This window comes from Pseudophryne corroboree, chromosome 6 (genome assembly GCF_028390025.1).
Source record: "Pseudophryne corroboree isolate aPseCor3 chromosome 6, aPseCor3.hap2, whole genome shotgun sequence".
Taxonomy (NCBI): Eukaryota; Metazoa; Chordata; class Amphibia; order Anura; family Myobatrachidae; genus Pseudophryne; species Pseudophryne corroboree.
This window is the reverse complement of record NC_086449.1, coordinates 416,078,493-416,104,603: the sequence shown is the minus strand read 5'-3', so window position 1 is coordinate 416,104,603 and position 26,111 is coordinate 416,078,493. Positions and strand designations below refer to the sequence as shown.

General features: G+C 43.5%; 1 protein-coding gene across 7 annotated transcripts in view; it reads right to left on the bottom strand.

The window, feature by feature from the left end:
• Positions 1–26,111, bottom strand: part of CACNA2D1 (calcium voltage-gated channel auxiliary subunit alpha2delta 1) — a 1,227,493-nt gene that overhangs the window by 898,820 nt on the left and 302,562 nt on the right. For all 7 annotated transcript variants that reach the window (XM_063926939.1, XM_063926941.1, XM_063926940.1 and 4 more), the window contains exon 3: positions 13,779–13,895. In XM_063926939.1, the coding sequence (XP_063783009.1) occupies positions 13,779–13,895 (117 nt within the window). The remainder of the gene's footprint in view (positions 1–13,778; positions 13,896–26,111) is intronic.

Here is a 26,111-nt window from a genome sequence, read left to right as displayed (position 1 = left end):
TGAAAAAATCATGTCAACTTTTTAACCTGTCGACATTTTATATGTCGATATTTTGACCTTGTCTGTATTTTAAATATGGGTATTTTAACCGTCAGTCAATGGTTGTTGGGATTTTGACCGTTGGTATACTGATTGTAGACAGTGGCGTCACAAGGCGGGTGCGGGGGGTGCGGCCCGCACCCGGGTGTGACGCCTGGAGGAGGGTGACACCAAATGTCAGCTCCTCCGCACTGACAGGAACCAGGTGCTGCAGTGAGAAAGTCTCCTACAGCACCCGGCTCCTGTCACAGAAGAGGAGCCGACAGTGGACGGAGACTGGCTCTGGGGGAAGCCCAGCATCTCCGGAGATGCTGGGCACGCCCCCAGAGTGACGATTCCGGGATCCCGCAAAGCCACGCCCCCTAAGTGCAAGGCCATGCCCCCTTTTTGCCGTGATCGCGGCAGGAGATCAGGGGCGCACACCGGGTGTCACCACACCCGGTGATGCCTCTGATTGTAGATAAATTGACCACGTCCCATTTACCCCATAAAACACTGAAAACTCCCAACGGTTTCTCTTTTTATGAATCTAAATATCCCTTTCCATCTAACCTTACGCAAATATTGTAAATTCAGATCTTCCTAAATACATCCGCGGCTGAGATTTATTTAAGTTTCTGTCTGGCTCATAAATGTTTAATAAATGTATCTACTGTGTTTCCTATATACTGTAGGTTTATATTTTTTTTCAGTGGTTTGTGGTTTTGTCATTCCATTTATAATAATTTCTGTTAAGAAGTCTGCTGAAGCATGGGCATACGTATCTGTACATAGTTCAATGTGAGTAGCAAACTAGTGGGGACATGCACAAAGAGGTGGTAAGTGTCACATGCACTATAACTAATGCTATTTGACATTTGACATCAAACCGGCAGATAAAGTAGAGAAAAACACTTTTCTCTGGTATCTGCAAACATGTAACAATTCTGATATTGCCATACTGTAGTGTGATGACAGAGAAAACCATGCAGAGGTTACTAAAAAATAATAAGCACATTTGTCAGGCTCACCTACCAATATGTGTACTGTCCAAAGGTGGCATCCATCTGTACATAAGATGTTTGTGAGATCTCGTGCATGCGCATTGGGGCCGACCAGGATAAAAACTGTGGGATTAGCAGGGATATCCACAGGGGGAAGATTTTTCTCCCCCCACGCCAGCAACCAAGATGTTACATTATTGCTTCCTGCTTTGCCTCGATAAGAGGCAGAGCAGGGTGAGCTAGAGCAGCACAGTGCTGCAAAAATACATCTCTTTATGTCTTTTTACCATAAATATGTTATCATACACTTTATGTTCTACTGAACAATTTACAAATACTTGCCACAAATTAATTTGCCTTCTACTGGAGCCTTCCCAGAGGGGGGATGGATGTATCCACTGTGCAGGGAGAAGGTGGTAAACTGGTGCATTTGGCCACACCCCCATGATGCACTGCAGCATCATTCAGAGGAGGCAGTACTATTATGATAACGTTAACTGAGAATCCCGGCATCATTCCTCATCCCACTCTTTTCATTGTTGGATACAGGAGTAAGCGGAACTCACAAAACATTCTGAAGTTTACCAGACATTCTGGAAAATGGCCAATTTATAGTAACAGGCTCTTGGTGGTATCCAGATGATTGGTCAACAGTCAGTAAGGTGACACCAAATGGTCGACATGCATATGGTCGAAATAATCAGATGGTCAACATGGTCAGTCGACATGACCGAAAGGTCGGTATGCTTTTTTTTTTTTTTTTTTTAGTTTCACTTTTTCATACTTTACTATTTACATGGACTACAATTGGTAATAGTACCCTGTGCTGAGAGCAGAATGGAGAGGCACCTTGCCCGAAGCATGGAAAGCGGAACAGGCCATGCGGGGTTATGCAGTAAACTAATTGGGGTTATACGTGCTGCAATGGAAAATGTGACGCCAAAAAAACATAAAAACTCATATTGACTTTTCATGTGTCGACCAATTTCATGTTCAACTTTTGAACCTGTCAACATTTTCACCATGTCAACCTTGTGCATGTCAACCATTTGGTGTCGACCTAGACACTGTTGACCTTTTAACTGTCAACGTATTATACCATAACTGCTCTTGGTATATAGAGAACATTTTTATGTTAAATATGTCAGAAAATTATTAATGCTTTCAATATCTACATACAGTATGTGAATGCATGTCTGTACATTATCATTCACACAGTTAACTTGATTTAGTGATTCCACACTATTTGTTCTGTGGTTCTATAAATTCTATACTAACACATTTATTTTTTGATCACAAAACCACAATATAGATAAAACTACTTTTCAAGTTTAACGTCATGCTCCTCCAAAACTAACTGCAAATATTTGACATCAAAATGATCATATCTCTCCTCAACTAAAATCCAACCTTCTGGATTGTTAGCACTGTTGCAAAGTCTTGTCTTGAAGGGACAGAATTGTCCAATTGTCCATTGTTCCTCGAATAATTCCAAATAGTTATGTTTAAAAATGCAAGACAAATGTCTACACAATTTGTTGTATGTTGTTAGTGTACATTGTATTCTAAAACATATATTCTGTATATCCCCTGACATACCTACAGTAGCAGTACCCATAACCCTTTGTTAGTGACCAGGATTTGGGGTGCCTGGGGCATTTAGGATAGTGGGACCGCCCTACTGCCTAAAATTAAGTGTATGGATTAATGATACACAAGTGAGAGAGCCTTACAATCATGTGGTAATTAGTGTGATAGTTAGAATAAATGGATACCACCATACAATACAGAGAGCATTAACTGTCTCCCATACAACACAGAGCACAATAATGACTGCAAAACAACACACACAGCACACACACCCAATATCATCCCCACATCATTAAAGATATCCTGGTACAGACAGGGACAAAGCAGCAGGTACAGACGGACACAACAGATGGCTCTTGTGCTGGTTTGAAATGGCTTTTGGCCTTAATCCAAACAGGAAAAATAGAATGAGACAAGAATCTGAATACAAAGAAGCGTTCTGTGCTAGATCACTTAGCACACATCTCTGGGAGAAATCTCTTCTGTCTACATGTCCAGCCAATTTAACAGAATCCCTTAGTTGCATCTCCTCCTTCAGCTTATCTAGCAGCTTTTCCAGTAGTTTAATTAAGGGTATGACCTGACTCAGACTGGCTGTGTCTGAAATCACTTCAGTAGTTGAAATTTCAAATAGTTTCAGTACATTGCATAAAACTGAGAGTATTCTTCAGTGTTCTGAACTAAGGTAACATGCCCCCGATAACCTCTTCATCTCATGGCATGACGTGTACTTTAGTATGGCTTGTTGCTGTTACTGAAGCACATAAAGGGTGGAATTCCACCAGGTTACTACCTCTTGCTTTAGTTGGTGGCATGACAAATTGTACTGTTATTGCAGTTGCTATAATGTTCTACATAACGTTGCTGAATGCTGAAAATGCCCAGAAATGTTGTTGGTCACACTCTAAATCTCCTGTATGCACCTGTCATTTTTTAAGAAATTGTGAATCACCAAGTTTATTGTTTGCACAAAACATGGGACCTAATTCTGAGTTGATCGCAGCAGCAAATATGTTAGCAGTTGGGCAAAACCATGTGCACTGCAGGGTGGACAGATATAACATGTGCAGCGAGAGTTAGATGTGGGTGAGGTGTATTCAAACTAAAATCTAACTTGCAGTGTAAAAATAAAGCAGCCAGTATTTACCCTGCACAGAAACAAAATAACCCACCCAAATCTAACTCTCTCTACAAATGTTATATCTGCCACACCTGCAGTGCACATGGTTTTGCCCAATTGCTAACAAACTAGCTGCTGCGATCAACTCAGAATTACCCCCCTGGTACAGTTTAAAATTTGCCCAGTCATAATGCTTGTACAGTGTTACTTGCATTATCAGAAATGACAAATCCTGAGTAGAGTCTTAGTGGGGTAAGCTATTTTGCTATCATATTACTGCCTTTCCCAACCAATTGACACCAGTATGCCTCTTAGTGAAGCCAATGATACAGAGAGTAGACTGCCTGTGAATGAGTAGGTATTGTGATGACCCCACGTTCATATGTGCATTATTCTCGCCTATCGCTCCTCTGCGCCTTGAGCGTTCACAGCTCTGCATGGGCCCCGAGGTCCCTATAGGTTCTGGGATCACCGCAGTAAGCACGCAATAGCAAGGTACCAGAGCACCTTTATTTTATATACACTAAACATACAATATAAAAACAGTAACCACAATATGAACAATATATATACAGGTAGCATTAATAACAATTACAGTAAAGATTATATAAGAAAAAAAACACACAAAAAAGTACCCTCCACCCACCTAAGCAGTCAATAGTCACCTCTCAGGGCACTTGAGCACGGCCCTTTGCAAGGTTATTAGGTTCCGCTGGGCGATCTGCTGCAAGACTTGCTGATCCCGGCTGCTTCTGGCCTGATGGTTCTCTACCCGCCAAAGGTAGGGCGTGCTGACTAATCACCCGGCTCCAGCCGGCACACCAGACACACGCCTGGGACAGCTCCCGATGGAGCAAACGCTTAACTACGTATACTGGACCCTCTCCACAGAGCCAGGTCTCCAGATAAATGGGCTGACAGGATCTCTTGACTCCTGGCAACAGACTCTTTCCAAGCCTCCTCACAAGGCAGGAGCTCCACTTAACACAAAAGCCCTTCCGCTTGACCTTTTAAAACCTCTGAGGCTTGTGGAGTTAGGAGACAACTCTGACTCTGGAATTGGTTGGATTTTCAATCCTAATATTTAAACGTGTCCAGGGACACCAGGGAAACTCCCCTGTGGCTATGGTGCCAGGTCATCTGCTGAAAGGCCATCCAGAACAAAAGACACCTAAGTAAGGTGATAAGAAAGTTGGCTGTGTGTATAAGGTGTATATGAAACATAAATGCATTCTGTGCTTAGACTTAGGTCCGATCACCATGATATCTCATTATGGTATGCAATTATTCCAAAATACGGAAAAATCCGTTATCCAAAATACCTCTGGTCCCAAGCATTTTGGATAAGGGATACTCAACCTGTATATATATAAATTTTGAGTAGTAATGTTTGCGTAGTTCACCTCCACCTTTTTTTTCTATGTGTAGTACAATCAATCTCAGCAAGGTGGCACCTCTCATTACACAGAGCTAGGTTGTGCAGTCTATGGCCCCATCCCCTATGAATGCAGGACTATCTCTAATCTCTAATGAGAAGTTTGATGATGAAGGTGTTCAAAGTGGAGATTGTGCTCTATCCATGCTGCTGGTAGCTGATGCTGGTCTGCTTGTTAATATTTTATATGATTTTTCTTTCCAGATTTTGATAATTTGAATGAATTTGCTGCAAATGACGGATGAGGTGCCAAGACGGTTACGATCACTACCTCTAATTGCTTTGGTTTTCTAAAGGAAACAGATGCCATCACAAATGTCAGGATTTAGGTAAAAACAAATTACATACAGATGGGTCCTCCGTTATTTTGACTGACTGAGGTGTTAGTCACGATCGGGCATACGCAGCGTACCGGGGCGCAGGGAGGTGCGCCTAGTCACAGAGAGGCGCGCCTATTTGCATGGAGGCGCACAGAGCGTTTGACGTTACCTTTATGTGTAATACCTGCGATCACCCACCAGATATTGGTTTTTACAATCACCACTGCGCATGCGTGTGGTCTCCCATAAAATACAATACTGAAATACATAGTAAGAACTACTTTACTAGTGCATCTCATTACGCTGCATACAGTATATACAGCGTCTCATTATGCTACATTATTTCATACAGTATATACAGTACAGATGCAAATAGTACAGCATATATGGTCCATTTACAGTACTTTAGGAATATGTGAGCGTCCAAGTCCCGCAGACAAACCAACATAAAACCAGTAGTGTACACAGATGCAAATAGACGTGTTAGAAGTACATTGTTGCCTATTGATGTTAGGAATATTGTATGTTAGCGTCCTAATCCCGTAGCCATTACAGCATAATCAAAACCAATGGATTTATTAATCTGTCGGCGGCGAAGTGTCTGAGTGGTGAAGCGTTACGCTTCCTATACTTAGAGTCCCGGGTTCAATTCCTAAAGTATGAATGCATGTTAGTTTTTTCCCAGACACTTTATTATTATTTTTATTTTTATATCTATCGTACTGTAGTATACTTTCACATTCAATACAAGTGTGCACACAAGTTTTACATAAACCAGGGCAAAGCTGCAGGAGCGTTTCTACTGTTAAGGTTCTATGCACCGTACTGTACACATACAATTCTGTAGCAGGGCAGACTCAATTGAAATGGCTACCGTCTGTGACTCCTTGCCCCATGGAGGCACTTGGCTATAGAGCAAGTAACATGACAGATTTTGCAGGCTATGGGTCAATGCTGAAGGAGCGTCACAATCCCCTAGCTAAAATACACAGGGGTTATAGGGATAAGCGAGGTCTATGCACATAACGATACACCGGACTCAATCGCATAGCAAACTGACAAAATTACCGTCGCCCGTGAACCCCCACCTCGTGGCATCGCTAGGATATGGAGCAAGCTACGGCATAAGTTTTGCAGGCTATGGGCCAATGCTGAAGGAGCGTCACAATCCCCTAGCTAAAATACACAGGGGCGTTAGGGATAAGTGAGGTCTCTGCACATAACAATACACCGGACTCGATCGCATAGCAAACTGACAAAATGACCGTCGCCCGTGAACCTCCACCTCGTGGCATTGCTCGGATATGGAGCGAGCGACGGCATAGGTTTTACAGGCCACAGGGCAAGGATGAAGGAGCGTCACAATCCCTAGCTAAAATACACAGAGGCGATAGGGATAAGCGAGGTCTCTGCACATAACGATACACCGGACTCGATCGCATAGCAAACTGACAAAATGACCGTCGCCCGTGAACCTCCACCTCGTGGCATTGCTCGGATATGGAGCGAGCGACGGCATAGGTTTTACAGGCCACAGGGCAATGCTGAAGGAGCGTCACAATCCCCTAGCTAAAATACACAGGGGCGATAGGGATAAGTGAGGTCTATGCACACATAACGATACACTGGACTCGATCGCATCGCAAACTGACAAAATGTCCGAGGCACGTGAACCCCCGCCGTGTGGCAGCACTCGGCTATGGATCGAGCGACGCCATACTCTAGGTTTTGCAGGCTATGGGCCAATGCTGAAGGAGCGTCATAATCCCTTAGCTAAAATAACAGTACACAGGGGCAATGAAGTCCTGTAGAATGATTAATTAATAAATACTGTATAATGTACAGTATACAGACACAAAACAAGGAGTTTAAGCAACAGTGTGGATTATTGAAGTCAGGGATACAGTACAGTAGAGTAAGTGAGCGGCCAAGTCCCCCAGCCATTAGGGCTTAATCTAAAACCAATGGCAAGGGATCACTGCTTACTGTATATTTAGACATGAGCTTGTGTACAGTATCTGTCATGAGGTGTTTTTTTCACTGACACTATTATTTTTTCTATTTTAATATACAGAGCCGCCCTAGGCATAGGCAAACTAGTCAAATGGGGCACAAGCAGCTTCTGCTGATTAAAATGATATGCAGCATGCCTATATTCTGTGTGTGACTGCGGCTCTATGAAATAAGAAAATTGAAATATGAAATGCATTACTAATGTGCAGCATTATGTGTATAAGGTGTACTACAGTACTTTGTGGCGCAACGAAAAGAAAGGGCACTACTGCGTGGTCTAATGTGAATAAAGAGCAATATGGTGTAGTGTAATGTGAATAAGGGGCACTACTGTGAGGAGTAATGTGGTACTACCATGTGATGTAACGAGAATAAGAGACACTATTGCATGATATAATGTGAATAAAGTTGCAGAGCTGTGTTGTGTCATTTCAACTGGGGGAATTATTGTGTTGCCATGCCCCTTCCCAGCAAGAACATGCACCGTTTTGGGCTAGCACTGAATGTGCACACTGTTCCTATTTAAAATATAGGGGGTAGGAGCACCAAAATGGGTGAGGGGTGATGGTGCTGGGAAAGGGGTACAGGGTCAGAGGCGGAACTACTGTAGCATCTGTGCAAGGGGGCATCAGCCAAAATCTAGCCTAGGGCATCATATTGGTTAGGTACGGCTCTGGTAATATACTGTACTGTTACTGTACTTTGCATTCAATATAGATACTGTTTGCACACAGGTTTTACATGAATCATTGGCAATGCTGCAGGAGTGTCTCATTAGGCTATCTAAAATATACCACGACTATGGGTGGGGATACAGTAAGTGAGTTCTGTCACTATAAGCTGTCTGCTGTGTAAAGCAGATTTCCGTCTGGGATGCATTTGTGTGTTTGTAATAAAAAATAAAAAAATTTTTACTGTACATTTAGTGTATACAATATTCTCCCCCATAAAGGCACATCATACTGTACAGTTACCCCCATGTACTGTACCACACCGTACTGTATAATGAAATAATTATTGGAAAAGCATCAATATTAATGTAAAAAAAGTATTTATTACAACATCCGATTTCATGTAGTGTACTGATCAAAAATGTACAGTACTCTATTATTCAGAACTTATAAAACTGTAAATAACTGTTCATACACATCAATAACAGTACTACTGTATAGTATAATGTATACTATTGTACATTAGCTTATGCAATATTCAGACAAAGGCAATTTTATAAACAGTTTTAATAATGCATCAATTAAAATTTTATACAGAAAATACAGTACAGAACTATTTATTTGTGGCTTGACCATTTCTTTCAACTATAACAGGTAATACTTTATACAGGTGATTTATATAATTATTACAATGTTCAGGTGTGAGTACTTCTAGCCAAAATTTCTGGGTCCCATCCAACAGTTGCTGTTTTGTTGTTGGCTTCGCAACACTCCTAAGGGTGGGAGTTCAGGTCATGTACAATACACAAACGCCGACGATCTACAGTACTGTGTTGCTCAGTTAGTTGCGTCAGAATACACTAATTTATACTCATTACCGCTGTGTATTTGTATATAGCGTAAAGAATTGCTCCTGCAGATTTACTCTGATTTATGTGAAACCTGTTTGCACCCTTCCATTGAATGTATAACAGAGAAAAAAAAAATAAAGTGAATGTCACGAGAACAAATGTCACAGGAACACATTAAAAAAAAGGTTGGCACTTCCTTCCCATTGGTGTTGGTTTATGCCTTAGGGGACTCGGACGCTCATAATTGTATTTCAAAAGCACTGTATTTTCCACCGCCTCCCCCTACCCCCATCACCCTTTACCCCTGGGAGCCTGCACAGGTCATGCAGTAGACAGGGAGGGAGTTCTGGTCATGTACAATACACAAACGCCGACGATCTACTGTACTGTGTTGCTCAGTTAGTTGCGTCAGAATACACTAATTTATACTCATAACCGCTGTGTATTTGTATATAGTGTAAAGAATCGCTCCTGCAGATTTACTCTGATTTATGTGAAACCTGTGTGCACCCTTTCATTGAATGTATAACAGAGAAAAAAAAATAATAAAGTGAATGTCACAGGAACACATTAAAAAAAAGGTTGGCACTTCCTTCCCATTGGTGTTGGTTTTTGACTTAGGGGACTCGGACACTCATACTTGTATTTCAAAAGCACGGTATTTTCCACCGCCTCCCCCTACCCCCATCACCTTCCCCCCTGGGAGCCTGCACAGGTCATGCAATAGACAGGGAGGTAGTTCAGGTCATGTACAATACACAAACGCCGACGATCTACAGTACTGTGTTGCACAGTTAGTTGCGTCAGAATACACTAATTTATACTCATTACCGCTGTGTATTTGTATATAGCGTAAAGAATTGCTCCTGCAGATTTACTCTGATTTATGTGAAACCTGTGTGCACCCTTCCATTGAATGTATAACAGAGAAAAAAAATAATAAAGTGAATGTCACAGGAACACATTAAAAAAAAGGTTGGCACTTCCTTCCCATTGGTGTTGGTTTATGCCTTAGGGGACTCGGACACTCATACTTGTATTTCAAAAGCACGGTATTTTCCACCGCCTCCCCCTACCCCCATCACCTTCCCCTCTGGGAGCTTGCACAGGTCATGCAATAGACAGGGAGGGAGTTCAGGTCATGTACAATACACAAATGCCGACGATCTACAGTACTGTGTTGCTCAGTTAGTTGCGTCAGAATACACTAATTTATACTCATTACCGCTGTGTATTTGTATATAGCATAAAGAATCGCTCCTGCAGATTTACTCTGATTTATGTGAAACCTGTGTGCACCCTTTCATTGAATGTATAACAGAGAAAAAAAGAATAATAAAGTGAATGTCACAGGAACAAATGTCACGGGAACACATTAAAAAATGGTTGGCACTTCCTTCCCATTGGTGTTGGTTTATGCCTTAGGGGACTCGGACACTCATACTTATATTTCAAAAGCACTGTATTTTCCACTGCCTCCCCCTACCCCCATCGCCCTTCCCCCCTGGGAGCCTGCACAGGTCATGCAATAGACAGGGAGGGAGTTCAGGTCATATACAATACACAAATGCCGACGATCTACAGTACTGTGTTGCTCAGTTAGTTGCGTCAGAATACACTAATTTATACTCATTAACGTTGTGTATTTGTATATAGCATAAAGAATCGCTCCTGCAGATTTACTCTGATTTATGTGAAACCTTTGTGCACCCTTCCATTGAATGTATAACAGAAAAATAATTAATAATAAAGTGAATGTGACGGGAACACATTAAAAAAAATGGTTGGCACTTTAGGACTCGAACCCAGGACTCTCAGCATGGGAGGTAGGAGCCTTCATCGCTATCCCACGACGCTTCATGAGAGATTCACAAGTTCATGTGTAATAGTGCTGCAAAGAGCGACCCCTTCCCATTGGTGTTGGTTTATGCCTTAGGGGACTCGGACGCTCATATATGTATTTCAAAAGCACGGTATTTATGCACTGTACATACTTCCTTTCACACATAAGTTGCGTCTGCATACACAATTTAACATGTTCGTTTGAGTCTGTATAAACTTTTTTTTTTTTTTAACTCTCTCCGTCTGACCTTTGGTCACCATCTATTAACATTACAGTCGTCACTGACCATTTGCCAGGGCTGTATATCAATCCACCGCTATACAATCTAAAGTACTGGATTAGTGGAGTATTAGCCACCCAGTGGTGGAGATGTGTAATGCATGCTGAGTATCTAGTATCGCCTCAACGCGCCTGTCCGTGATTAAACTCAACAACCTAAGCTATTGCCTATGCATGACTAAACCTCAATCTAGGCGCAGAAACAGTCAAGATAACGGAGAACCCATCTGTATGGAAAAGTTGACATATTTTGTCCAGGCATGGCAATGTGCTTCTTCTTACAGTATCTCTGACAATAACTTTTGTCATGGGTGGCTGCCTTACTTTGACAAATACAACATCATCCTCCTAAATTTTATCAACTTCTTCTTGTCCAACACATTCATCATAAACATCCTCATTAGTGTCAGGTACATAATTATCCCCCCTCATCCTGCTGCACTTCCAAAGTAGCATCCTCAGTTTCTATCTCTAAACCCACCACCATTATTACTTTTACAACTACTCATCCTCATATTTGCAGATGGTTCAGAAATAGTAGAAGTATGCTTCACTGCCAATACAGAATCATAAATGGCAGAATCACACATTGCACTCGTGGGCAACCTTAGACTCTTTCAGTTGAAGAAGCACTATGACGGTGAGCACTAGTACTGATCCATTTTATTTTTTACATGAGGACAGGAGTAAAGCTACTGTAGTTACTTAGCTGCCAACACACTAAGTGAACATTCAGTGAGATACAGGAAAATGGTTATGGCTCACTGGGGCACACCCTGTATCTCTATGTCGGACAGCCAAGCTGCAGGGCCAGTCCCTGTCTATGAGAACTGGACAGCCAAGCAGAGTGCCAGGAGGCTGAGCTGTTCAGTTAGCCCGGTCTCTCTATGTAGCTGGACCGTCCCATCAGCCCAAAAGCCCTTCTGCAATTTGCCAGAAATGTGAGATGGGCAATCCCGCCTTGCCTACACAAAATGTGCTTTTTCTCATAACATCAGAGTTCCATAGTAATGAATTCATATAGGAAACCTGGCTTTCTTCTCAGATCTTTCCTGGATACCACCAACTGATGTTTTAGGACTCGTGGCTCCATAGCATCCTTATAAATTGGGGAAATGTAGATTTTCTTGCTTAGTTCTGACTATCACAGCATATGAATATAACAAATTCATGAACCCAGGAGAGTTGGAACAAGGACAGTTAAATTTGATGAACATGTTATTTCTTTTACAACACTGTACAAATGCAATGTTTGCATTTTCACCACATATCATTATCACCTTAACAATCGTAAGTATTCTCTATGCTGCAATAAATATATTTAGCACAAAATCATATATACAGAAATATACATTATTTGTATATATTCATTTGACTGTTTCTTTCTAATTAAGGGCCTAATTCAAACCTGATCGCTCGCTAGGGGCTTGGTTTTTTGAACTGCTGTGAGCATATAGTCGCCGCCCATAAATGAGTGTATTTTTGCTTTGCAAGTGTGCGATCGCATGTGCAGCCGAGCGGTACAAAAAAGTTTTGTGCAGTTTCTGAGTTGCCCAGGACTTACTCAGCTGCTGTGATCACTTCAGCGTGTCCGGGACCGGAATTGACGTCAGACACCTGCTCTGCAAACGCTTGGACAAGACTACATTTTTCCAAACACTCCCAGAAAACAGTCAGTTGACACCCACAAACGCCTTCTTCCTGTCAATCTCCTTGCTATCGGCTGTGCGAATGGATTCTTCGTACAATTCATCGTCCAGCAACAAACCGCTTTGTATCCATACAACGCGCCTGCGCATTGCGGTGCATACGCATGCACAGTTCTGACCTGATCGCAGCGCAGCAAAAAATCCTAGCGTGCGATCAGGTCTGAATGACCCCCAAAATGCATTCATTTTGCAGCTGGTAGCTCTAATGTAACATTTTTAATTTGACACCTTTACTATCTTTTCACTGACAATCTCACTGTATAATAAATGTTGTCAGGAGAAATGTAAAATTATAGAAAAGAACAACTGCATTATGAAACATAATTTCTATATATACAGTAGCTCTAGAACAACAATGTGCAGAAGCACCTGTAGTTTATGTAACCTATTCCTTACAGTACCCAGCCATGATAACAGATGTGTATGCACTACCTGTGAGTGTGGACACATTGGAGTACATTTACTAAAGCTTCTTAAAATGAAAAGAGGTGATGTTGCCCATAGCAACCACTCAAATTATGTCTATCATCTTCTAGGATGCAATAGAGAAATTAAAAAGAGAATCTGATTGGCTGATATGGGCAACATCATATATTTTCATTTTTAGAAGCTTTAGTAAATTTACACCTTTGAGATGTATGTGATTAACGTATGAGAGATTGTATCTTACTAACAACTGATTAGGAAATAGAAATTGGAGATAAAGTGATATTTCTTCATTTACAAATTCCCTATGCTGAATTCTAAATTAACGCTTTCTTACCATGATGGAAAGTTTGGAAATAATGTTCAACAGTTAAACAAGATGTTTGGCTTTCCCATCTAGGCAATATTACAGATTAAGAAAAAGTATCCAGTTTTCTCTCAAATTGATAAATTTAATATAAAAGCTGTACAGTTGTTTATGGGTAAATAAAACACTTACCACAAGAGCTTTAGAACGGTTCCGTAGAAGTTTTTCTATATTAGTTGCAGCACTTTCTACCAACTGACGTGCATTATTGGCCTCCACTGTGTACAAATGTTTGTTTTTTAAGTAGATCTAAAAAAGAAAAAGATACAATTCAGTGAAAATCAAAATTACCTAAAAACAACATAAGACATTTCTACTTTCTGCATAAATTTTAAAAAAATAAAAAATTGAGCCATTGACTTTTGATCAAAGTTTAATATAAATACAATCCAATACACATATCAAGTATATGTAAGGGGTTGCAATAACTGCATGAATATAACACTGAACACAATCAAATAAAAAATACATGTATTACTAAACACAGATGCAGTATATTTTACTGAGGCAAGTGGCATGGGCAGCTGCATAGCATTTTAATTAAATTGCTTTTGCTTAAGCTACCCCTGCCCACTTATACTGAAATATATAAGAGCAGGCTGTGTAATTATTGTGGCATGATCACACATATCCACTCTGCAATCTCTGACTTGTAAAGTATTCTTATCCTGACTGACACCTGGGCTGGGTAAACACCAGTCTGTTTTCTTCTGAACCAGTCTGCAATGCCACTGAAAAGGGTCTGTGATCGCACTGCAGCAGTCTCTTCCAGACGGCATCCGGTCTTTGGGTCGACTACACTTAGGTCAACACTCAATAGGTCGACCGCTATTGGTCGACATGCATTAGGTTGACATGGTTATTAGGTGGACATGGTCACTAGGTCGACAAGGCAAAGGTCTATGAGTTTTTCACTTTTTTTCCATTTTTTAAAACTTTTTCATAGTTTACGATCCACGTGGACTTTAATTGGGAATAGCATGGCGAGTGAAGCTAGCCATGCGATGGGACACGGTGCACTAATTGGGGTTCCCAGTCACTTTACGAGGAAAAAGACCCCCAAAAAAATATTAAAAAACTCATGCCGACCTTTTTCCATGTTGACATTTTCCATGTCGACCTAATGAACGCGCCAACTTATTTCAGGTGTCGACCTAGTCACTGTCAACCAATAGTGGTCGACCTAATGACTGTCGACCAACAGTCGTCGACCTAATGACTGTCGACCTAGTTACTGTCGACCCTATGATCCACACCCCTTCCAGACACAGTAAAATAAGAATTTACTTACCGATAATTCCATTTCTCGTAGTCCGTAGTGGATGCTGGGGACTCCGTAAGGACCATGGGGATAGCGGCTCCGCAGGAGACTGGGCACAAAAGTAAAGCTTTAGAACTACCTGGTGTGCACTGGCTCCTCCCCCTATGACCCTCCTCCAAGCCTCAGTTAGGATACTGTGCCCGGACGAGCGTACACAATAAGGAAGGATTTTGAATCCCGGGTAAGACTCATACCAGCCACACCAATCACACCGTATAACTCGTGATCTAAACCCAGTTAACAGCATGATAACAGAGGAGCCTCTAGAAAAGATGGCTCACTACAGCAATAACCCGATTTTTTGGTAACAATAACTATGTACCAGTATTGCAGACAATCCGCACTTGGGATGGGCGCCCAGCATCCACTACGGACTACGAGAAATAGAATTATCGGTAAGTAAATTCTTATTTTCTCTAACGTCCTAAGTGGATGCTGGGGACTCTGTAAGGACCATGGGGATTATACCAAAGCTCCCAAACGGGCGGGAGAGTGCGGATGACTCTGCAGCACCAAATGAGAGAACTCCAGGTCCTCCTCAGCCAGGGTATCAATTTTGTAGAATTTTACAAACGTATTTGCTCCTGACCAAGTAGCTGCTCGGCAAAGTTGTAAAGCCGAGACCCCTCGGGCAGCCGCCCAAGATGAGCCCACCTTCCTTGTGGAGTGGACATTTACAGATTTTTGGCTGTGGCAGGCCTGCCACAGAATGTGCAAGCTGAATTGTACTACAAATCCAACGAGCAATAGTCTGCTTAGAAGCAGGAGCACCCAGCTTGTTGGGTGCATACAGGATAAACAGCGAGTCAGATTTTCTGACTCCAGCCGTCCTGGAAACATATATTTTCAGGGCCCTGACAACGTCTAGCAACTTGGAGTCCTCCAAGTCCCTAGTAGCCGCAGGCACCACAATAGGTTGGTTCAGGTGAAACGCTGAAACCACCTTAGGGAGAAACTGAGGACGAGTCCTCAATTCCGCCCTGTCCGAATGGAAAATCAGATAAGGGCTTTTACAGGATAAAGCCGCCAATTCTGACACGCGCCTGGCCCAGGCCAGGGCCAACAGCATGACCACTTTCCATGTGAGATATTTTAACTCCACAGATTTAAGTGGTTCAAACCAATGTGACTTTTGGAACCCAAAAACTACATTGAGATCCCAAAGTGCCACTGGAGGCACAAAAGGAGGCTGTATATGCAGTACCCCTTTTACAAACGTCTGAACTTCAGGGACTGAAGCTAGTTCTTTTTGGAAGAAAATTGACAGGGCCGAAATTTGAACCTTAATGGACCCCAATTTCAGGCCCATAGACACTCCAGTTTGCAGGAAATGTAGGAATCGACCCAGTTGAATTTCCTCCGTCGGGCCTTACTGGCCTCGCACCACGCAACATATTTTCGCCAAATGCGGTGATAATGTTTTGCGGTTACATCCTTCCTGGCTTTGATCAGGATAGGGATGACTTCATCCGGAATGCCTTTTTTTCTTCAGGATCCGGCGTTCAACCGCCATGCCGTCAAACGCAGCCGCGGTAAGTCTTGGAACAGACAGGGTCCTTGCTGGAGCAGGTCCCTTCTTAGAGGTAGAGGCCACGAATCCTCCGTGAGCATCTCTTGAAGTTCCGGTTACCAAGTCCTTCTTGGCCAATCCGGAGCCACGAATATAGTGCTTACTCCTCTCCATCTTATCAATCTCAGTACCTTGGGTATGAGAGGCAGAGGAGGGAACACATACACTGACTGGTACACCCACGGTGTTACCAGAGCGTCTACAGCTATTGCCTGAGGGTCCCTTGACCTGGCGCAATACCTGTCGAGTTTTTCCCAACGGTTTATAATCATGTGGAAGACTTCTGGGTGAAGTCTCCACTCTCCCGGGTGGAGGTCGTGTCTGCTGAGGAAGTCTGCTTCCCAGTTGTCCACTCCCGGAATGAATACTGCTGACAGTGCTATCACATGATTTTCCGCCCAGCGAAGAATCCTTGCAGCTTCTGCCATTGCCCTCCTGCTTCTTGTGCCACCCTGTCTGTTTACGTGGGTGACTGCCGTGATGTTGTCCGACTGGATCAACACCGGCTGACCTTGAAGCAGAGGTCTTGCTAAGCTTAGAGCATTGTAAATGGCCCTTAGCTTCAGGATATTTATGTGAAGAGATGTCTCCAGGCTTGACCATAAGCCCTGGATATTCCTTCCCTGTGTGACTGCTCCCCAGCCTCGCAGGCTGGCATCCGTGGTCACCAGGACCCAGTCCTGAATGCCGAATCTGCGGCCCTCTAGAAGATGAGCACTCTGCAACCACCACAGGAGGGACACCCTTGTCCTTGGTGACAGGGTTATCCGCTGATGCATCTGAAGATGCGACCCGGACCATTTGTCCAGCAGGTCCCACTGGAAAGTTCTTGCGTGGAATCTGCCGAATGGGATTGCTTCGTAGGAAGCCACCATTTTACCCAGAACCCTTGTGCATTGATGCACTGAGAGTTGGCTCGGTTTTAGGAGGTTCCTGACTAGCTCGGATAACTCCCTGGCTTTCTCCTCCGGGAGAAACACCTTTTTCTGGACTGTGTCCAGGATCATCCCTAGGAACAGAAGACGAGTCGTCGGAACCAGCTGCGATTTTGGAATATTGAGAATCCAATCGTGCTGCCGCAACACTACCTGAGATAGTGCTACACCGACCTCCAACTGTTCCCTGGATCTTACCCTTATCAGGGAATCGTCCAAGTAAGGGATAACTAAAATTCCCTTCCTTCGAAGGAATATCATCATTTCGGCCATTACCTTGGTAAAGACCCGGGGTGCCGTGGACCATCCATACGGCAGCGTCTGAACTGATAGTGACAGTTCTGTACCATAAACCTGAGGTACCCTTGGTGAGAAGGGTAAATTGGGACATGAAGGTAAGCATCCTTGATGTCCCGAGACATCATGTAGTCCCCTTCTTCCAGGTTCGCAATCACTGCTCTGAGTGACTCAATCTTGAATTTGAACCTCTGTATGTAAGTGTTCAAAGATTTTAGATTTAGAATCGGTCTCACCGAGCCGTCCGGCTTCGGTACCACAACAGTGTGGAATAATACCCCGTTCCCTGTTGCAGGAGGGGTACCTTGATTATCACCTGCTGGGAATACAGCTTGTGAATGGCTTCCAAAACTGTCTCCCTGTCAGAAGGAGACATCGGTAAAGCCGACTTTAGGAAACGGCGAGGGGGAGACGTCTCGAATTCCAATTTGTACCCCTGAGATATCACCTGAAGGATCCAGGGGTCTACTTGCGAGTGAGCCCACTGCGCGCTGAAATTCATTGAGACGGGCCCCCCACCGTGCCTGATTCTGCTTGTAAAGCCCCAGCGTCATACTGAGGGCTTGGCAGAGGCGGGAGAGGGTTTCTGTTCCTGGGAACTGGCTGATTTCTGCAGCCTTTTTCCTCTCCCTCTGTCACGGGGCAGAAATGAGGAACCTTTTGCCCGCTTGTCCACGAAAAGACTGCGCCTGATAATACGGCGTCTTCTCATGTTGAGAGGCGACCTGGGGTACAAACGTGGATTTCCCAGCTGTTGCCGTGGCCACCAGGTCTGAAAGACCGACCCCAAATAACTCCTCCCCTTAATAAGGCAATACTTCCAAATGCCGTTTGGAATCCGCATCACCTGACCACTGTCGTGTCCATAACCCTCTACTGGTAGAAATGGACAACGCACTTAGACTTGATGCCAGTCGGCAAATATTCCGCTGTGCATCACGCATATATAGAAATGCATCTTTCAAATGCTCTATAGGCAATAATATACTGTCCCTATCTAGGGTATCAATATTTTCAGTCAGGGAATCCGACCACGCCAAACCAGCATTGCACATCCAGGCTGAGGCGATTGCTGGTCGCAGTATAACACCAGTATGTGTGTAAATACATTTTAGGATACCCTCCTGCTTTCTATCAGCAGGATCCTTAAGGGCGGCCATCTCAGGAGAGGGTAGAGCCCTTGTTCTTACAAGCGTGTGAGCGCTTTATCCACCCTAGGGGGTGTTTCCCAACGCACCCTAACCTCTGGCGGGAAAGGATATAATGCCAATAACATTTTAGAAATTATCAGTTGTTATCGGGGGAAACCCACGCATCATCACACACCTCATTTAATTTCTCAGATTCAGGAAAACTACAGGTAGTTTTTCCTCACCGAACATAATACCCCTTTTTGGTGGTACTCGTATTATCAGAAATGTGTAAAACATTTTTCATTGCCTCAATCATGTAACGTGTGGCCCTACTGGAAGTCACATTTGTCTCTTCACCGTCGACACTGGAGTCAGTATCCGTGTCGGCGTCTATATCTGCCATCTGAGGTAACGGGCGCTTTAGAGCCCCTGACGGCCTATGAGACGTCTGGACAGGCACAAGCTGAGTAGCCGGCTGTCTCATGTCAACCACTGTCTTTTATACAGAGCTGACACTGTCACGTAATTCCTTCCAACAGTTCATCCACTCAGGTGTCGACCCCCTAGGGGGTGACATCACTATTACTGGCAATCTGCTCCGTCTCCACATCATTTTTCTCCTCATACATGTCGACACAAACGTACCGACACACAGCACACACACAGGGAATGCTCTGATAGAGGACAGGACCCCACTAGCCCTTTGGGGAGACAGAGGGAGAGTTTGCCAGCACACACCAGAGCGCTATATATATACAGGGATAACCTTATATAAGTGTTTTTCCCCTTATAGCTGCTGTATTGTTAATACTGCGCCTAATTAGTGCCCCCCTCTCTTTTTTAACCCTTTCTGTAGTGTAGTGACTGCAGGGGAGAGCCAGGGGAGCTTCCCTCCAACTGAGCTGTGAGGGAAAATGGCGCCAGTGTGCTGAGGAGATAGGCTCCGCCCCTTTTTCGCTGACTTTTCTCCTGCTTTTTTATGGATTCTGGCAGGGGTTAAAATTCATCCATATAGCCCTGGGGGCTATATGTGATGTATTTTCGCCAGCCAAGGTGTTTTTATTGCTGCTCAGGGCGCCCCCCCCTAGCGCCCTGCACCCTCAGTGACCGAAGTGTGAAGTGTGCTGAGGAGCAATGGCGCACAGCTGCAGTGCTGTGCGCTACCTTGGTGAAGACAGGACGTCTTCTGCCGCCGATTTTCCGGACCTCTTCTGTCTTCTGGCTCTGTAAGGGGGCCGGCGGCGCGGCTCTGGGACCCATCCATGGCTGGGCCTGTGATCGTCCCTCTGGAGCTAATGTCCAGTAGCCTAAGAAGCCCAATCCACTCTGCACGCAGGTGAGTTCGCTTCTTCTCCCCTTAGTCCCTCGATGCAGTGAGCCTGTTGCCAGCAGGTCTCACTGAAAATAAAAAACCTAAAACTAAACTTTTCACTAAGCAGCTCAGGAGAGCCACCTAGTGTGCACCCTTCTCGTTCGGGCACAAAAATCTAACTGAGGCTTGGAGGAGGGTCATAGGCGGAGGAGCCAGTGCACACCAGGTAGTTCTAAAGCTTTACTTTTGTGCCCAGTCTCCTGCAGAGCCGCTATCCCCATGGTCCTTACGGAGTCCCCAGCATCCACTTAGGACGTTAGAGAAAAGGGGAAAAAAGACTGCACAAAATTTCATAAAGAAAGATAACTGAACCAACATACAGTATAAACATTTTTATATAAATTGGGTTATAACAATATCCCTCTGTTAATGGTGTGAATGGTTGGTGGGGCTCCCCCTAGAATTATGTCTGGGAAGACCGATGACGCGATTTGCGCTCAATCAAGTAATTGTATAATGAAAGAAAAAATACATGGCCACAAGGAATAGGACAGGTAGTCTCTTCCAGACACATAAGATCTCCCATCACAGCAGCAGGTGGAATTGAGGGGCTGCTCAGGAGACTTCTGTGGATGTATGTGGTGCTGGCGCAAGTGAGTGGGGCCAGGTATGCCATCTAAGCAGTAAACCGCAGGTCAGTGCTACCATCCCCCGACTCCAGTGTCTCTACCTTCTCCAGCCCAGTCTCTTACTCCATCTCACTGACCCACCCACCCCCATCCTCATTCCAGTCTCTGTCACCCAGCCAGTCCTGCCAAAGTAGACCACTGGCCTTATCTCACTCCCCCCCCCTAAGAACCCCCCAGCCAGTCTAGTCGCAGTGCCCCTCTCTCATTCAGGCAGGTGTCCTCCCTTCTCCAACCTAGTATTATCCTCCAACCTCCATCTCACTGCCTCCCTTTCCCATCAAGAACATTGCCCCCCCCATCTATTTCCCTCCTCCTCAAGACCAGTGTCCCCCTCCCATAAATATGGTGCTTGTGAATACTTATAGTAATGTGACTCATTTTTAAACCTTTATGGTTCAAAAGTATGAGACGACATTACCTGTATCAGAGATGATCATCTTTACTATCTTTCAATGTTGCTTCGGCAGCAGTGATACCTACTGGTATGGGTTCTGACCTGCGCACATGCATGACATGAGGTCACACATACATTTGCATGTCTGCAGGTCACTCCCTGCAGGACCACCATCCAATTCAGCAGCCGCTCCTATGGCAAAAGGCCACTGAGTTGCTGTGAGCAGCCTGACTGCTGCTGACTGGCAGTCAGGCAGCTCACAGCCAATCAGCGGCCTGTTCCCATGGAAGGGACTGCTGATTGGCTGGTGGCACTGCAAATGACATAACCCACAGGCGTTCCAGCATTTATGGGAGCTGCACTGTATGTACTGCATGTGCTGTACATACAGCCTGGCTAATGTCTAACTCCTGGATTGCCTCACCTAGGGATGGGTGAGAATGGATCCCCCTTCCCCACATGTAGCAGGATTCTACTGGGGAAGTGGACCGAAGCAGCACCAGGGACAAGTATGTGAGTGTATGTATATATTTAACTTATGCTGTAACAGTGTGTGTGTCCTGTTTTTATTTTAATATTATTTTTACAGAGGGACTATAGGTACCAGCAGGCCCTTAATGCCCCACATGCTGGTGTCTCTTCAAGTCCCACCATGCACAGAAGGCTTGCTGTGACCTCAGGTCCTCCGATAAAAGACAATATTAGTTCTAATTTTGCTTTGATTGCTATCAACTCGGCACCCACTGACCAGGGATGTCGGGGATAACCCCAGGCTTCAGCTCAGGTCTTCAGTGCCCTGGAGGGAGGACCCCTTTATTGGGGTCTCCACTTCCCCAGAAATCCTCAGCCAGGGCTGACTAGTTAGGAGGGATGAATGTTTAGGCTGACAAAGTGTGTTCCCTGGCTGAGGCATTACCCCTCTACTAGCGGAGCCCAGAACTGGTTCTGAAAATACGGGGGACCCCTTATGTAATTTTTCCCGTATATTTGACCAGGACCAAATCTATGAACTCGGTGCTGGTTCATTAAATACAGGGGAACGCTAAACTATTTTTTTACCAACCAGGAAGGAGCAGCCATGTCACACAGGAGGGGGGTGTGGGGAAGGCAGTACGGGGGCATGGTGATGTGACTGCATCATCATAGCCCTGCCTGCTTCCCACTTTACAATGCCCACATTACCAGCAAGTCACACAGGAGTGGGTGTGGAGGAGGCGGTACAGGGGCATGGTGACGTGACTGCATCACTGTAGCCCTGCTCCCCACTTTACAATGTCCACATCACCAACATTGTAAAGCGGGGCACAGGGCTACGAAGATTAGATTTAGCGTAAATTGCATCATCGTCCCACCGCTCCTCCTATGCGGGGGTCAGGGGGGTAGCGGCTGGATGCGGGAGACTTGACCACTTCCCCAGGGGCCGGGTGTGCCACACGGTTTTTGGGAGCTTCCCGGCCTTTCCAGGAGAGTAGGCTAGTATGCAGAGAGTATTTTAAGAAATTAGCCACTTTAAATCTTGCAGCAGAACACAGAAAATAATATGCTATTTGCAAAATGGATGTTTATTGAACAAAATTTTACGTTTTTTGCAGACTTTTTTGCTTTCCATGTTTGTTAGGACCACATAAATTTCCATCCTCATAGATATGGAGACTTGAAAAAATTATATAGTATTACTGAAAATGAAAATCACCTTTCTAAAAATAGCCTTACTATATACTTCACAACAAGCTCTGGTGTTTGACTCAGACAGTGAGCATGACGACCAATTAATGAGAAGTCCACAAAATATACTTTTTTTTTTTTTTATATAATGTATAACTCCCAGCTGAGGACTAAATGAATTTTAAATCATTATTACTTAAAAATTCTGGTGGAAAACTAAGTGTATATTAAAGCAGCAGGAGAGCAGAAGATTTGGGCTATTCACTCATTATGAAAAAATAGTAGCCTGAGCTCTTATATGCAATCCTTTACTTAGGGCTTGTTCACATGGGTGTTGAAGACCAACACCAGTTAATGACTAAATCTTGTACTTTGTTCTAGCTTTTAACAGGTTGCTAGAAGCATGTTCACAAGACTTCTCTACAGAATGGTGCACTGTATACTTAATAACGTTCCCATAGAATTTCATGACCTTACACGTGGACACTATCTGCCTTTCTGTAACGCAGTCATTCGATAATATCCATGACACCAAGCAGCTTAGAGAATATGACCACAGCCTTTTATTTAAAATCTTACTTTTTAAAACCTAGAGAGCATGGAGTACCAGGAAAGCAATGACCATGCCATATGGTCCCATCAGTAGTTTAGGGAGTTTGATGGGCTATTTTGACAATTTATGTTTCAAATTCTGCAAAAATATAGTTTCCAGGAAAACTTCTGCAGTTTCTGTAATCTATGTCTTATACCTCCAACCCCACTTCCTCAGTCTCTCCCAATGTCTGTTGCTCCTCAGTTCTTGGTCTGAGAATTGAGACTAGGTAGAGTTGCCCTTAAATAGAAAGCTGTTCATGGTTAGGAATTAGCTTATTCCAGATATTACTCAATCCCAACTGATGATACTTAATCAAAAGTTAACTTTTTTGTCGATAATACATTGTTGAGATAGTACTCCCCCCCCCCCAAAAAAAAAAAAAAAAAATTATCTCAATATCCTCTTAGTACTTGATACATACTTTACAGATTGGATGCTTTCATCTTTCACCATCCCTCACCCTCACACCAAAGACTACAGTCAACTTTTTCATTATAATTATACCCCTTTACTGAACTCAATAAAGAAAGATTTAGCTAAATGGGTTCCAATCTACAATTTCTTGGTTTAGAAGTTATGTTTTTCTCCCGCTGTTGTACCTATTTCAAACATTATTGATTAAAGTACTGTAACTTTTATTAAGGATATTTTGTATCTATGTTAAATGTATATATATTTTGTATCTATGGTAAATGTACATATATTTTGTATCTATGGTAAATGTATATGGCAGAGAAAGAAACCAAGAGATAAAAAAACATGCATTGTGAACTCTCAATCTAAAGCCAAGCTGGCCCACTCCACCTTTAAAAGGTATTATTACACCAAACGATTGAGTCACATTGCATTCAGACAAATGGGCTTAAGAGAAAGCCCAAAACATTTGTCTTTTACACAGTTGCCGAAGGCTTGAAGACAGCCTCAACAAATGATATTCCATGTGTGCATTTTACTTAAGCTTTTATGGACAAACTAAATTACTGGACCTGTCTTCTTACCTCCCCCACCGCCACACACACTCACCCCTTTCCCCAAGTACAATATGGGGTCTGTGGGCCTGATTCAGAGGATGACGCATTGTGGATTGAGTGATTTATTGAGTGACAGTGTACGCAATGAGGATTTATTCACAAAGTGAGTGACAGGTAGTGATAATTTGTGGGAGGTCAAGGAGGCTTCGAAGAGGCAGGTGTGTCAAACCATTGCAGGGGCGTGTCATAGTGCTTCCACTATGAAACTGAACCCAAATTTATGCTCCAGCGGTTTACTTGCAACAGACATTGCGATCTACCATAGGGTTACTCAGATAATTGATGGTGTGACCGATGGTGAACGCCCATCTGTCCAAGACACCAGCTGCATCTTTAGCATATTTTCGCGGATCTGCTGCGTGCACGAATGCAGTGGAGATGATATTTACATCCACATTTGAATCAGGCCCTTTATCTCCACATATATACAACCATGGATCACATCATCAATATATAAAATCATTCATATTTTAGCTAATTTTGCATCTCAGTCTTTCTACGATCTATGCAAGAGGTATTTTATCTCCAGTTTGTAGCAATGTAAATATGTTCAAACTTATAGCTACAGTAGCAAAACATCTAGGCTTAGAAATCCTATGGTATTCAAACAACAAGTGGTGCTATTTCCCTCCTATAATACATGATCCTATCACTATCTGCTTCAGGGGTGGAGGTAAATGAACTCATATGGTATTAAGGACCTGAGAGTCTCTATTGGCCAGGTGGGGTGGTTGCTCATCTTAAAGGGAATTGCCAAATGCTTAATTAAAACTGCCACAAGAAAAATTACTATAAAATGAAAACTATATAGCATTTGGTTCCAGAAAAACTGTACACTTACTTATGATGGAGAAACTGTGGCATGATAGCCACTTACATTTGATGCCCATGCACATCAACATTTTGGGACAATATCCTTGATCTGATAAACTGTATCCTTGGAACGGTCATCCCAAAAGATCTGTCGACTGTCTGGCAATGCAAATCAGATCTCTTAATAAGCCAACAGTCAGATATTTTCAATGCTGATATATTTTTAATTATCACTGACTAGAAGTAACAATCTCCACCCTCCATGCTGGCACTACTAACATCCAGTATGTGGCATCTATGGAGAACATAACCAGTCTCTTGCATAACAAGGTTAAAATCTTCCATAATATCTGCCATCCCTTATAGGACTATCATAATAGTTCCCCACCAGATGCTACTTTACTAATTTAAGACACTCCTTTAATCCATGTCTTTCAAGGACCTTTGTCTTCAAACATCACTTTCTACCTAAAGGACAGTGGGCAGATGTATTAACCTGGAGAAGGCGTAAGGAAGTGATAAACCAGTGATAGATGCAAGGTGATAAATGCACAGGCCAATCAGCTCCAATATGTAAACGAACAGTTAGTGGCTGATTGGCAGGTGCATTTATCACCTTGCATTTATCACTGGTTTATCACTTCCTTATGCCTTCTCCAGGTTAATATATCTGCCCCAGTGTTTGCCCCCTCCCCTCCACCCTGTATTGA